At 42.3% G+C, this 16,662-nt stretch overlaps 1 protein-coding gene across 1 annotated transcript in view; it reads left to right on the forward strand.

Moving 5' to 3' along the window:
* Positions 1-4,239: 4,239 nt before the first annotated feature.
* The window catches only part of LOC142907389 (uncharacterized), a 35,247-nt gene continuing 22,824 nt past the window's right edge, over positions 4,240-16,662 (forward strand). The window contains exons 1-5 of the mRNA XM_076056869.1: positions 4,240-4,797; positions 8,153-8,657; positions 11,413-12,026; positions 13,460-13,480; positions 14,541-14,967. Coding sequence (XP_075912984.1) covers positions 4,376-4,797; positions 8,153-8,657; positions 11,413-12,026; positions 13,460-13,480; positions 14,541-14,967 — 1,989 coding nt within the window. The 5' untranslated portion in view covers positions 4,240-4,375. The remainder of the gene's footprint in view (positions 4,798-8,152; positions 8,658-11,412; positions 12,027-13,459; positions 13,481-14,540; positions 14,968-16,662) is intronic.

Here is a 16,662-nt window from a genome sequence, read left to right on the forward strand (position 1 = left end):
ATACGGATTGTACCTTCCAAAATTAACAATCGAATGCAAATATCCTGAAATACAAAGGATTGGATCCTAGGAGGGGAGTTATAAGGCGGCTCAGAAGCAGAGCTCAAGGCCATTTCGAGAGCGAACTTGATGAGGCTGGACGCTCGACTCGTCGCTCTGCTGATCGCCCTTCTACCGCGAGACAACGCAGCCTGGTGAACACAATTGCTGTGTCGGCAGTTAGGCGACTTTGCTTCGTATGGTGAGTGAATATGCGAGTTCGTGGGGACATCTTCAGACGGGTTACAGACATCGATTCACCGTGAATCTCCAAGTAAGTGTCTATTTTCGCGTCTCGGTTAGACGCGAGTGACATTCTTGTTTTGGCAGTTTACAAAATCTAAACACGCAACGCTTAACATCCTCGCGGCCGATAGGGTACTTTTAATTATCGATAACACAAGCTACTGTTACTCCGCTCAGAAGAAGCAGTCACATGGAGCAGATACGCTCTGCGAAGCCCCAAGCACACGGGAGCAAGGAGCCATTCAATTGCTCTGTGTGTGTGAAGGCATTTTCACGGCCATCAGATCTTCAGATTCACCAGAGAACACACACTGGCGAGAAGCCATTCCTGTGATCTGTGTGTGGAAAGGCATTTGCACAGTCATCAATACGGAACAGACATCAGAAGGTCCACGATGATAAGAGGCTGAAATCAAAAGGTGAAATTCATGGTGCTGCAATGATTCCTGAAGATAATTCTACCTTCGATCCTATGCAGTTGGATCCTGAGAGATGGCTGGATGTAATGGAGTGGCTTGAGAGTTAAACCAAGAGCTAAGCCGGATTGAATAATTTTACGTGTTTCTTTTAGACAAAGTGATACCTTAATTGATTACATCAGTGATTTTGACACTTTAGTTTTACAATATGTTTGAGAGTTTCGTTACTTGCAGGTGGTGATTTGCTAAAGTGGTGTCATGAGCAGTGGTTGTGAGAGGGTTAAATTACTGATCATTGTCACGGTTAAGTGTTCCCGTTGAGATAAAGTTGAAATGAGTCTATAATGACATCTTCACTCAAAATTTAAAACGTTTATTTTTATTTTATATAGCTTTTTCGGTTTGTCATAAGCAACTTTAGATAACCGATTTCAGGATGTACATTCATGACGCGTTCGTCTGATGTACGGCTTGGACTTCAAGTCAGACGCATAGTGAACAAATGTGGTTAACCTATAATGAAATCAATGGGGAATGATGCTTTAATGATTTCATATTCCTGAAAGTGACACGGTTTGCATTGTATTGTAACTGTTTGAGCATAGGACGTAATACATATTCGGCACGAGTTTTTACGTAAATATTCTTATATATGAATAAAAGTATTTTTAACAACTGTTTGTCCCGTCATTTATTTTACAACTTTTTTTTAAATAGCAAAAACGTGTGGATCCGAGTTTCAGGTAGAGCGTCTCCATCACACAAGTCTCCCCTTAACGAGCAGTATCTTGGCTGTCTCCCCATCACCATGTTCCTAGAGGGGAATGGTCCCCGTTATAAATCGTCTCGCAGCATTCTGGTCCCTAATCCCGAAGTAAACTGGAGATCACCTGTACTGTATACCATGTCAACTGTAACACTATTAACGATAACACTAAACATTAAATGACTATAAACTGTTTTTTATGATTTTCTAGCGGTAATTACCCGGCGTTGCCCGGGCGAAAAAGACAGACACACACGGATCGACCTACTCAAACAGACATTTACCCACACACACAAAGACATTGACTTACACAGACACACTTATGGAGTCACAGACACACATAGCTAGGCTGTCACACACACATCGATCTAAGCACACATATGGACTAACACACACATATATCGACTTAGAGACACACAATGGACACACGCACATACACCACACTGTGTTCGCACGTATGGTAAGTGAATATGCGAATCGGGGGTAGCATATGCAGAATTAGAATCGAATTACAATCATTCAAATACCACTAGTCGTATTAGAATGACACTGTCCATTGTAGGATAATTGTGTCGTATCAATGAAATCAAATATTTATATAAACTATATACACACATACAAAGATTATAACAATCACACATTCTAACATATATACAATACACATGATTTAAAAACGTTTTTAAAAATATTTCTTTACTGAGAATGTCGTTGTCCATGTAGGGAGATGGAGCGCAGTGGATCGTATCGTCTCTGCTATGTTTTGGAATCCGTGTGATCACCCAGTCACATCGCCTAACTCCAGTCACAGCGCCTTACACAAACTACATCTCCCCAACAAGGCAGCCTTCCCGCTGCTGTGTATTGTGTTTATGGGATAACAGAGGTGTCTATTATCCCCTACGCCTTGACCAAAACGACTGATTGTCCCCTTAACACCCTAGCGTGTAAACCACTAATTGGTGATAGTGTTGTTTGAGAGCAGCTATTAAAGTGGCTGCGGCAAATGAGGTGGTGGCTGGCCGAACCATGGCTAGTGTTGCGCCCGAAACGTCGTGATTTATTTTTTAACTATGTGACTTTACCGAAAGAACCAAAGAGTATATAATGTTAAAATCTACGAACTAAAACCTATCCATTGTAACGTGTTAAAATTCGATTAACTGATTCGCATGTCCAAAGGACGTACATATTACATGCATACGAACACAGTTCGCTCACACGTACACTATACATACAGATGCTCCACCTGAAACTCGGCTCCACACGTTTTCGCTATTAACGTTGTCAAATAAATAACGGATAAGCAGTTGTTGAAAATAATGTTTTATTTATCTGCAAGAATATTTACAGTACTACAACTCGTATCGAAAGTTGATTAAGTCTTATGTTCAAACAGTTACAGTACAATCTTGATTTGAAGCTTTCGTGACTGCAGGAATCCGCGCTTTGGTTATTTCGTTAAAGTTACGTAGGTACAAAAATAATAGATCACATTATGGATCTATTATTATCTATTATTTTGTCTACCTACGTGACGTTACCTAAAGCACCAAAGAGTGTAGCTACAGTATAATGCAAACCATGTCACTTCCAGGAATACCAAACCAAATTATCCTTCCCCATTGATGTCCTTATTAGTTCACCATATTTGTTCACTGTGCGTCTATTTTGAAGTCCAAACAATACATAAGACGAATGCTTCATTAAGGTACATTGTGAAATCGGTTATTTCAAGTCGCTTATTGCCAAAAAAATATGTGTGTATAATAGTGTACGTGAATGTGAGCTGTGCTCGTATGTATGTAATATGTATGTCATTTGGCCTTGCGAACCAGGGGTCGGATATGCGAACTGGGGTGCAGGATCAAGATCGGTTGAAAATTATTAGAATAACAATATGGTAGTATTATAATTACACTGAGCTCGAATGTAAGTTTTATGTAAATGCGCATAGGGAGTCGGAAATGCGGCCTTGACCAAAACGACTGATTGCCCGCTTAACACCCTAGCCCGTGAACCACTAATGGTGACAGTGTTGTTTGAGATCAGCTATTAAAGTCGCTGCGGCAAATGAGGTGGTGGCTGGCCGAACCGTGCCTCGCTGTTTGTCTCCGGAGTGATGACGGATACAAACCAGACCAAGCGGAGGCCATGTACCAGATCGGGTTGTGGTTACTGATGTTAGAGTGATTGTGTTGCAAGTGTGGTCACTACGCGTCTGAACGTGCTCAAGCCCCGAAGCTCGGCGGTTGTGGGCAACGCCACGGGACTGCATTCACTTTAATTCGAGGACAATGGAGGGCATGGGGAACGTGTTTTTACAGCGCTAATCCAATTTATTCAAAATAAGCGCGCAATTACACAATGAGTTGCACTTACATATTCAGACATGAAACACAATGGGCACATTACCATTCGGTATGTTAATAGACATACGGATTGTATCTTCCAAAATTAACAATCGAATGCAAATATCCTGAAACACAAAGGATTGGATCCTAGGAGCGGAGTTATAAGGCGGCTCAGAACAGAACTCAAGGCCATTTCGAGAGGGAACTTGATGAGGCTGGACGCTCGACTCGTCTCTCTGCTGATCGCCTTCTACCGCGAGACAACGCAGCCTGGTGAACACAATTGCTGTGTCGACAGTTAGGCGACTTTGCTTCGTATGGTGAGTGAATATGCGAGTTCGTGGGGACATCTTCAGACGGGTTACAGACATCGATTCACCGTGAATCTCCAAGAAATTGTCTATTGTCGCGTCTCGGTTAAACGCGAGTGACGTTCATGTTTTGGCAATTAAAGAAATCTGAAAACGCAACGCTTAACATCCTCGCATCCGATAGGATACTTTTAATTATCGATAACACAAGCTACTGGTACTCCGCTCGGAAGAAGCAGTCACATGGAGCAGATAAGCTCTCTGAAGCCCCAAGCACACGGGAGCAAGGATCCATTCAATTGCACTGTGTGTGTGAAGGCATTTTCACGGCAATCAGATCTTCAGAGACACCAGAGAACACACACAGGCGAGAAGCCGTTCCTGTGCTCTGTGTGTGGGAAGGCATTTGCACAGTTATCAACTCTTCAAACTCACCAAAGAACACACACAGGCGAGAAGCCATTCCCGTGTTCTGTTTGTGGGAAGGCATTTGCAAGGTCATCAACTCTTCAAGCTCATCAGAAAACGCACACGGGTGAGAAGCCATTCCTGTGCCCAGTGTGTGGGAAGGCATTTTCACTCTCGTCAACTCTTCAGATTCACCAGAGAACACACACGGGTGAGAAGCCATTCCTGTGCTCTGTGTGTGGAAAGGCATTTGCACAGTCATCAATACGGAACAGACATCAGAAGGTCCACGATGATAAGAGGCTGAAATCAAAAGGTGAAATTCAAGGTGCTGCAATGATTCCTGAAGATAATTCTACCTTCGATCCCATGCAGTTGGATCCAGAGAGATGGCTGGATGTAATGGAGTGGCTCGAGAGTCAAACCGAGAGCTAGGGATGAGTAAATAATAATATTCAATGAGGTTTACCTATCAAGCCGGATTGAATAATTTTACGTGTTTCTTTTCGACAAAGTGATACCTTACAATTGATTACATCAGTGATTTTGACACTTTAGTTTTACAGTGTTTGAGAGTTTTGTGACGTGATCGTGGTGAATTGCTGAAGTTTCATGATGAGCAGTGGTTGTGAGAGGCTTTAATTCCTGATCATTGTCACGGTTAAGTGTTCCCGTTGAGCTAAATTTGAAATGAGTCTGTAATGACATCTTCACTCATAATTTTTAAACGTTTATTTTTATTTTATATGGCTTTTTTGGTTTGTAATAAGCAACCTTAGATAACCGATTTCAGGATGTACATTGATGACGCGTTAGTCTGATGTACGGCTTGGACGCACAGTGAACAAATGTAGTTAACCAATAATCAAGGGGAATGATTTGATGTTCCTGGAAGTGACATGGTTTGCATTGTATTGTAACTGTTTGAGCATAGGACGTAATACATATTCGGCACGAGATTTTACGTAAATATGCTTGTATATTAATAAAAGTATTTTTAACAACTGTTTGTCCGTCATTTATTTTACAACTTTTTTAAATGGCAAAAACGTGTGGATCCGAGTTTCAGGTAGAGCGTCTCCATCACACAAGTCTGCCCTCAACGAGCAGTACCTTGGCTGTCTCCCCATCACCATGTTCCTAGAGGGGAATGGTCCCCGTTATAAATCGTCTCGCAGCATTCTGGTCCCTAATCCCGAAGTAAACTGGAGATCACCTGTACTGTATACCATGTCAACTGTAACACTCTAAACGATAACACTAAACATTAAATGACTATAAACTGGTTTTATGATTTTCTAGCGGTAATTACCCGGCGTTGCCCGAGCGAAAAATACAGACACACACATCGACCTACACAAACAAACATTGACCCACACACACAAAGACATTGACTTACACAGACACACATATGGAGTCACAGACACACATACCTAGGCTGTCACACACACATCGACCTAAGCACACATATGGACTAACACACACATATATCGACTAAAAGACACACACATGGACATACACACACACATGGACACACGCACACACATCGACTTACACGCAACCACAGACACATATGGACTTACACACACAGACATGGACTTTAGATACACAAACATGAAGTAACACACGAAAATATCGACTCACACACACACACACGCATTGACTTACATACACATATATGGATATGTTGTAGTTCATCGGTTATAATATTATATTTCACGATGTTAGAGTTCAACATGTGAGAGTTTTCAATGTCAGAGTTGACCAAATGCGTCGATCAAGGGCATCGATTTGGTGCGTTTGATCAGAGTCTGATCAAAGGCGTTATCCCATCACGGGACACCTCCGTATATAACAGCAACAGAAGCAACAACAACAACAGTAAAGACAACAGCAGCAGTGACACATTTCGAAGACGACGCAGCCAATTCTGATTCTGCTTCTTCTGCTGCCCGACGATTCGTGGCCGGGCCCTGCTTTCGCGGGACCCCACACGTCTTTGGAAATAATTGCGACGATCATGTCAGAGCTGAGATTTGAGCGACTAAAGTTTACTTTGTTTCAACATTACTGCTGTATAGGTTCGTGCCAGCGGGGCTAAACGAATACTACTCATGAATGAACTCGCACTGTTTAATGATTGGTTGATTAAGTAGAACCAGTCACCTTCCTTGTCTAGATGCATTCTAAATCATAAACTATATACACTATATATACACATACAAAGATTATAACATTCACACATTCTAACATATATACAATACACATGATTTAAAAACGTATTTAAAAATATGTTTTTTTACTGAGAATGTCGTAGTCCATGTAGGGAGATGGAGCACAGTGGATCGTATCGTCTCCGCTATGTTTCGGAATCCGTGTGATCACCCAGTCACATCGCCTAACTCCAGTCACAGCGCCTTACACAAACTACATCTCCCCAACAAGGCAGCCTTCCCGCTGCTGTGTATTGTGTTTATGGGATAACAGAGGTGTCTATTATCCCCTACGCCTTGACCAAAACGACTGATTGCCCGCTTAACACCCTAGTCCGTAAACCACTAATGGTGACAGTGTTGTTTGAGAGCAACTATTAAAGTCGCTGCGGCAAATGAGGTGGTGGCTGGCCGAACCATGCCTCGCTGTTTGTCTCCGGAGTGATGACGGATACAAACCAGACCAAGCGGAGGCCATGTACTAGATCGGGTTTTGGTTGCTGATGTTAGAGTGATTGTGTTGCAAGTGTGGTCACTACGCGTCTGAACGTGCTCAGGCCCCGAAGCTCGGCGGTTGCGGGCAACGCCACGGGACTGCATTCACTTTAATTCGAGGACAATGGAGGGCATGGGGAACGTGTTTTTACAGCGCTAATCCCATTTATTCAAAATAAGCGCGCAATTACACAATGAGATGCACTCACATATTCAGGCATGAAACACAATGGGCACATTACCATTCGGTACGTTAATAGACATACGGATTGTACCTTCCAAAATTAACAATCGAATGCAAATATCCTGAAAGACAAAGGATTGGATCCTAGGAGGGGAGTTATAAGGCGGCTCAGAACAGAGCTCAAGGCCATTTCGAGAGGGAACTTGATGAGGCTGGACGCTCGACTCGTCGCTCTGCTGATCGCCTTCTACCGCGAGACAACGCAGCCTGGTGAACACAATTGCTGTGTCGACAGTTAGGCGACTTTGCTTCTTATGGTGAGTGAATATGCGAGTTCGTGGGGACATCTTCAGACGAGGTTACAGACATCGATTCACCGTGAATCTCCAAGTAAGTGTCTATTTTCGCGTCTCGATTAAACGCGAGTGACATTCTTGTTTTGGCAGTTAAAGAAATCCCAAAACGCAACGCTTAACATCCTCGCGGCCGATAGGATACTTTTATTTATCGATAACACAAGCTACTGTTACTCCGCTCAGAAGAAGCAGTCACATGGAGCAGATACGCTCTGCGAAGCCCCTAGCACACGGGAGCAAGGAGCCATTCAATTGCTCTGTGTGTGAAGGCATTTTCACGGCAATCAGATCTTCAGAGACACCAGAGAACACACACAGGCGAGAAGCCGTTCCTGTGCTCTGTGTGTGGGAAGGCATTTGCAAGGTCATCAACTCTTCAAGCTCATCAGAAAACACACACGGGTGAAAAGCCATTTCTGTGCCCTGTGTGTGGGAAGGCATTTTCACTCTCGTCAACTCTTCAGATTCACCAGAGAACACACACGGGCGAGAAGCCATTCCTGTGCCCTGTGTGTGGAAAGGCATTTGTACAGTCATCAACTCTGAACAGGCATCAGAAGGTCCACGATAATTGGAAACTGAAATCAAAAGGTGAAATTCAAGGTGCTGCAATGAGTCCTGAAGGAGATTCCACCTTCGATCCCATGCAGTTGGATCCCGAGAGATGGCTGGATGTAATGGAGTGGCTCGAGAGTTCAACCGAGAGCTCGGGACGACTGAAAAAGAATGTGCACGTGGTTTTCCCTATTAAGCCGGATTTAATACTTTCTTGTGTAATTATGACCCTTCAGTTTTACAGTTTTTTTTGTGTGAGTTTCGTGACGTGCATAGTGATGGTTTGTCATGTCATCGGATTAATTGCTGAAGTGGTGTGATGACCACTGGCAGTGAGAGGGTTCAATTGCTGACAATATTGTCGTGGTTAAGTGTTCCTGTTGAGCTAAATTTGGAATGAGTCTGTTACATCTTTACTCAACATTTTAAACGTGTTTTTCCCCTTTCGTATAGTTGTTTTTGTTTGGTAATAAGAGACTTTAGATAAACTATTTGAGGATGCACATTGATGACGCGTTATTTGGGTGTATATGTTACACTTCAACACAGATGCACAGTGAACAAATGGGGTTAACTAATTAGGACATCAATGGGAGTGACATGGTTTGCATTGTTCTGTAATTGTGTGAACATAAGACGTAATAAACATTTGATAAGAGTTTTAACGTAACTATTATTACAGATAAATAAAAAACACACATAACTTTCAACAATTGATCTTCCGTTATTTGTTTTTATCAAAAACGTGTGGAACCGAGTTTCAGGTGGAGTATCTCCGTCACACAAGTCTGCCCTTTTCACACTCACACTTTAGAAAACACACAAGGGCGAAAAGTCATTCCTGTGCATTGTGTGCTGTGTGTTGAAATACATTTTCACTTTCAGAAAATCTCCTGGTGTACTGTGTGTGGAAAGTAATTTGCAGTCATCAAAACTGAACAGGCATCGGAAGGTCCACATTTACAGGAAACTGAAATCAAAAGGTAACAATCAAGGTGCTGAAACGAGTCCTTTAAGAAGATTCCACCTTCGAGCCCATGAAGTTGGATCCCGAGAGATGGCTGGATGTAATGGACTGGCTCGAGAGTCAAATCTAATGCAACGGGAAACTGAAAAAATATTTTGGGTTTGGTTATACCTATTAAGGAATTTTTTCCCACGCTGCTACGAGCGCCCCACCACGTCGGACACAGCAGACTTGGCCTGTACAGGACATGGGGATGAGCTGTCTGGGTGGGCACGGAGAAAGTTCCTCGTTATAAATCGTTTCGCAACGTTCCGGTCACGAATCCCGAAGTATACCGGGGATCACCTGTACTCTATAAACACGTAAACTGATAACACTATAAACAATAACACTAAACATTAAACGACTATAAACTATCAACTGGTTTTATAATTTATACCTCCATTAACGGAGGGACGGTATTATAATCTCATTAGCAGTATTATAAAATCGCACTCTGCTCATATGTATGTAAAGTGAACGTTCAATCGAACCGAGGGTCGGATATGCGAACTGCGGAGGGTGCAGGGTTAGAATCGCATTAAAATTTTACAATAACAATATGGTCGTATTAGCATTTTTCTGTGCTTGAATGTATGTTATGCGCAAATGCAAATAGTTTAGTCGTAAATGCGAGGCAGGGGTTAAGAAGTGCACCTTTAATCCGGTGTTAACGTATTTTTAAAAATCTTATTTTAGCAGAATATTGTTGATAAGAATTCGTCTGGACATGGCACGTGCCTTGTTCTCTACTAGATCAACCAAAATTAGAACAATGTCCGTCGAAGGAGTGCGAGTTCATTCATGAGGAGTATTCGCTGAGCCCCGATGACACTAACCTGCATCAAGTCATGGTTAAACAAAGTAATCTACAGTCGCTTAATTATCAGCTCAGACATCATCATCGCAATCATTTCCAACGATGTGTGGGGTCCCGAGAGAGCAGGGCCCGACCACAAACAGCCGGGTAGCGGAAGCAGCAGAATCAGAAGTAGCTGCGTCGCATTTGATCAACTGTGACATTGTAAACTCTCAACTGTTAAACTCTAACATAGTGAAATATAATATTATAACCTATTAACTAAAACCTATCCATTGTAACGCTGTAAAATACGATTAACTGTTATAGAGTATAACCACGTAAATGGAGGTATGGGATAATAATGGAATTATAATCATTAGAATCGCACTGTGCTCGTATTAGAATCACACTGTGGTCGTACGTATGGAAAGTGAATATGCGCACCGGGGGAAGGATATGCAGAATAACAATCGAATTACAAATATTAAAATCCCACTAGTCGTATTAGAATCACACTGTCCACTGTTGGATGATTGTGTCGTATCAATGGAATCGAATATCTATATACACTATATATACACATACAAAGATTATAACAATCACACATTGTAACATATGTACAATACACATGATTTAAAAACGTATTTAACGATGTTTTATTTTTTTACTTTTACTGAGAGTCGTTGTCCATGTAGGGAGATGGAGCGCAGTGGATCGTATCGTCTCCGCTATGTTTCGGAATCAAAGTAAGTAAGCGCGCAATTACACAATGAGATTAATTTACATATTCAGGCATGAAACACAATGGGCACATTACCATTCGGTATGTTAATAGACATACGGATTGTACCTTCCAAAATTAACAATCGAATGCAAATGTCCTGAAAGACAAAGGATTGGATCCTATGGGGGGAGTTATAAGGCGACTCAGAACAGAGCTCAAGGCCATTTCGAGAGGGAACTTGATGAGGCTGGACGCTCGACTCGTCGCTCTGCTGATCGCCTTCTACCGCGAGACAACGCAGCCTGGTGAACACAATTGCTGTGTCGACAGTTAGGCGACTTTGCTTCGTATGGTGAGTGAATATGCGAGTTCGTGGGGACATCTTCAGACGGGTTACAGACATCGATTCACCGTGAATCTCCAAGTAAGTGTCTATTTTCGCGTCTCGGTTAAACGCGAGTGACATTCAGTTAAAGAAATCCACAAACGTAACGCCTAACATCCTCGCGGCCGATAGGGTACTTTTAATTATCGATAACACCCGCTACTGTTACTCCGCTCAGAAGAAGCAGTCACATGGAGCAGATTCGCTCTGCGAAGCCCCGAACACACGGGAGCAAGGAGCCATTCAATTGGTCTGTGTGTGTGAAGGCATTTTCACGGCAATCAGATCTTCAGAGACACCAGAGAACACACACAGGCGAGAAGCCGTTCCTGTGCTCTGTGTGTGGGAAGGCATTTGCCCAGTCATCAACTCTTCAAACTCACCAAAGAACACACACAGGCGAGAAGCCATTCCCGTGTTCTGTTTGTGGGAAGGCATTTGCAAGGTCATCAACTCTTCAAGCTCATCAGAAAACACACACGGGTGCGAAGCCATTCCTGTGCCCAGTGTGTGGGAAGGCATTTTCACTCTCGTCAACTCTTCAGATTCATCAGAGAACACACACGGGTGAGAAGCCATTCCTGTGTTCTGTGTGTGGAAAGGCATTTGCACAGTCATCAATACGGAACAGACATCAGAAGGTCCACGATGCTAAGAGGCTGAAATCAAAAGGTGAAATTCAAGGTGCTGCAATGATTCCTGAAGATAATTCTACCTTCGATCCCATGCAGTTGGATCCAGAGAGATGGCTGGATGTTTTGGAGTGGCTCGAGAGTTAAACCAAGAGCTAGGCATGAGGAAATAATAATATTGAATGAGGTTTACCTATCAAGCCGGATTGAATAATTTTACGTGTTTCTTTTCGACAAAGTGATACCTTACAATTGATTACATCAGTGATTTTGACACTTTAGTTTTACAATGTGTTTGAGAGTTTCGTTACTTGCAGGTGGTGATTTGCTAAAGTGGTGTCATGAGCAGTGGTTGTGAGAGGGTTAAATTACTGATCATTGTCACGGTTAAGTGTTCCCGTTGAGCTAAAGTTGAAATGAGTCTGTAATTACATCTTCACTCAAAATGTTAAACGTTTATTTTGATTTTATATAGCTTTTTTGGTTTGTCATAAGCAACTTTAGATAACGGATTTCAGGATGTACATTCATGACGCGTTCGTCTGATGTACGGCTTGGACTTCAAGTCAGACGCACAGTGAACAAATGTGGTTAACCAATAATGAAATCAATGGGGAATGATACTTTAATGATTTGATATTCCTGGAAGTGACATGGTTTGCATTGTATTGTAACTGTTTGAGCATAGGACGTGATAAATATTCGGCACGAGTTTTTACGTAAATATTCTTGTACATGAATAAAAACGTATTTTAACAACTGTTTGTCCGTCATTTATTTTACAATTTTTTTTTTTAAATAGCAAAAACGTGTGGATCCGAGTTTCAGGTAGAGCGTCTCCATCACACAAGTCTGCCCTTAACGAGCAGTATCTTGGCTGTCTCCCCATCACCATGTTCCTAGAGGGGAATGGTCCCCGTTATAAATCGTCTCGCAGCATTCTGGTCCCTAATCCCGAAGTAAACTGGAGATCACCTGTACTGTATACCATGTCAACTGTAACACTATTAACGATAACACTAAACATTAAATGACTATAAACTGCTTTTATGATTTTCTAGCGGTAATTGCCCGGCGTTGCCCGGGCGAAAAAGACAGACACACACATCGACCTACTCAAACAGACATTGACCCACACACACAAAGACATTGACTTACACAGACACACATGTGGAGTCACAGACACACATACCTAGGCTGTCACACACACATCGACCTAAGCACACATATGGACTAACACACACATATATCGACTTAGAGACACACACATGGACATACGCACATACACCACTGTGGTCGCACGTATGGTAAGTGAATATGCGAATCGGGGGTAGCATATGCAGAATTAGAATCGAATTACAATCATTCAAATACCACTAGTCGTATTAGAATGACACTGTCCATTGTAGGATAATTGTGTCGTATCAATAAAATCAAATATTTATATAAACTATATACACACATACAAAGATTATAACAATCACACATTCTAACATATATACAATACACATGATTTAAAAACGTTTTTAAAAATATTTCTTTACTGAGAATGTCGTTGTCCATGTAGGGAGATGGAGCACAGTGGATCGTATCGTCTCTGCTATGTTTTGGAATCCGTGTGATCACCCAGTCACATCGCCTAACTCCAGTCACAATGCCTTACACAAACTACATCTCCTCACCAAGGCAGCCTTCCCGCTGCTGTGTATTGTGTTTATGGGATAACAGAGGTGTCTATTATCCCCTACGCCTTGACCAAAACGACTGATTGCCCGCTTAACACCCTAGTCCGTTAACAACTAATGGTGACAGTGTTGTTTGAGAGCAGCTATTAAAGTCGCTGCGGCAAATGAGGTGGTGGCTGGCCGAACCATGCCTCGCTGTTTGTCTCCGGAGTGATGACGGATACAAAGCAGATTAAGCGGAGACCATGTACAAGATTGGATTTTGGTTACTGATGTTAGAGTGATTGTGTTGCAAGTGTGGTCACTACGCGTCTGAACGTGCTCAAACCCCGAAGCTCGGCGGTTGTGGGCAACGCCACGGGACTGCATTCACTTTAATTCGAGGACAATGGAGGGCATGGGGAACGTGTTTTTACAGCGCTAATCCCATTTATTCAAAATAAGCGCGCAATTGCACACTGAGATGCAAATGCCTATTCAGGCAATTAGCACAATGGGCACATTACCGATTGTATCTTCCAAAATTAACAATCAAATGCAAATATCCTGAAAGACAAAGGATTGGATCCTAGGGAGGGAGTTATAAGGCGGCTCAGAACAGAGCTCAAGGCCATTTCGAGAGGGAACTTGATGAGGCTGGACGCTCGACTCGTCGCTCTGCTGATCGCCCTTCTACCGCGAGACAACGCAGCCTGGTGAACACAATTGCTGTGTCGACAGTTAGGCGACTTTGCTTCGTATGGTGAGTGAATATGCGAGTTCGTGGGGACATCTTCAGACGGGATACAGACATCGATTCACCGTGAATCTCCAAGAAATTGTCTATTGTCGCGTCTCTGTTAAACGCGAGTGACGTTCCTGTTTGGGCAGTTAAATAAATCCACAAACGTAACGCTTAACATCCTCGCGGACGATAGGGTACTTTTAATTATCGATAACACCCGCTACTGTTACTCCGCTCAGAAGAAGCAGTCATATGGAGCAGATTCGCTCTGCGAAGCCCCAAGCACACGGGAGCAAGGAGCCATTCAATTGCACTGTGTGTGTGAAGGCATTTTCACGGCAATCAGATCTTCAGAGACACCAGAGAACACACACAGGTGAGAAGCCATTCCCGTGTTCTGTTTGTGGGAAGGCATTTGCAAGGTCATCAACTCTTCAAGCTCATCAGAAAACGCACACGGGTGAGAAGCCATTCCTGTGCCCAGTGTGTGGGAAGGCATTTTCACTCTCGTCAACTCTTCAGATTCACCAGAGAACACACACGGGTGAGAAGCCATTCCTGTGTTCTGTGTGTGGGAAGGCATTTGCACAGTCATCAACTCTGAACAGGCATCAGAAGGTCCACGATGATAGGAAGCTGAAATCAAAAGGTGAAATTCAAGGTGCTGCAATGATTTCTGAAGGAGATTCCACCTTCGATCCCATGCAGTTGGATCCCGAGAGATGGCTGGATGTCATGGAGTGGCTCGAGAGTCAAATCTAAAGCAACGGGAAACTGAAAAAATATTTTGGGTTTGGTTATACCTATTAAGCCACATTGAGTGCATTTGTGTGTTTTAGACAAAGTAATACTTTACAATTGATTGTATCAGTGATTTTGATACTCGAGTTTTGCAGTTTCTTAGAATGTTTTGTCACGTGCAGGTGGTGGTTTGTGATCTCGGATTACTTACTGAAGTGGTGCGATGAGCAGTGGTTGTGAGAGCGTTCAATTCCTGACAATCTTGTCGTGGTCAAGTGATCCTGTTGGAATGAGTCTCTAGTTGCAACTTTACTCGATATATTTTAATTGTTTTTTCCTTGATATCGCTTTTTTGGTTAGTAATAGGCGACTTTAGAAAACTTATTTCAGAATGTCCATTGATGACGCGTTCGTTGGATGTTTGGCTTGAACTTCAACACAGACGCACAGTGAACAAATGTGGTGAACTAATAAGGACATTAATGGCGAATGATACTTTGGTTTGGTATTCCTGGAAGTGACATGGTTTGCATTATACTGTAGCTATACTCTTTGCTTCTTTAGGTAACGTCACGTAGGTAGACAAAATAATGGATAATAGATCCATAATGTGATCTATTATTTTTCTACCTAAGGGACTTCATGAAACCAAAAACAGACCTCCGTCTTGGAAAAGTCATTGGAGAAACCAAACGCCATATCTCGGACCGCATTCGTGAACACAAAGCAGACCTTAAACACGGTAGGACCAACACCTCGGCCGTAGCAGATCATTGTTCTAATTCAGTAGGCTCACATGCCATTGACTTTTCCAAGACGGAGGTTCTTTGTAAGCCATCTGGCTTCCATGAGAGATTCGTTCATGAGGCTATCCACATATACAAACACAGAGACAATTTCAACCGAGAAGATGGATTCTATCTTAGCAATCATTGGAAAGATTTGATAAATCATTTCAGTTCTTGATTGATTGTTCACGCTTACAGTGCCTTTCAGACAGCATACATAAAAACAAATTTCGTCTCCCCCCTCCTCTTTTCAAAAAATAGATGGACTAGTCCTGGCAAACAGCCAATCGTTGCGCGTGACGCAAACGTTATATATATATATAAATAAATATGCCTTTTCAAAATAAATTTATGCAAACCGACACACCTGATGATGACCGTTTGAGTTATGGTCGAAACGTCGTGAGAATTTTTTATTGTTTTATATATATTTTGTTATTTTGTTGTTTCTCTTCAACGTGACTTTACCGAAAAAACTAAGAATATGACTATAAACTAGTTTAAAATATATATATATATAACACCAGAAACTGAGGGACAGTATTTGAAAGTATACACTCTGGTTCTTTCGGTAAAGTCATGTAGGTAGAAATAAAACAGAATGAATCACGACGTTTCTCACGCAACACAAGCACCAGAAACGATGTCTTCAACAGACATCGCGGCTATCGAGATTCTCACCTGAAGATGGGCGCTTGAGTTGAGTCCGAAACGTCGTGATTTATTTTGTTTTATTTCTACCTACGTGACTTTACCGAAAGAACCAGAGTATGGATTCCTGCAGATACGAAAGCTTCAAATCAATATTGAAATATCATTAGACGTATTATAA

The sequence above is a fragment of the Petromyzon marinus genome, chromosome 78, assembly GCF_048934315.1.
Source record: "Petromyzon marinus isolate PM22_M1 ecotype Great Lakes invasive population chromosome 78, UKy_Petmar_22M1.pri1.0, whole genome shotgun sequence".
Classification (NCBI taxonomy): Eukaryota; Metazoa; Chordata; class Hyperoartia; order Petromyzontiformes; family Petromyzontidae; genus Petromyzon; species Petromyzon marinus.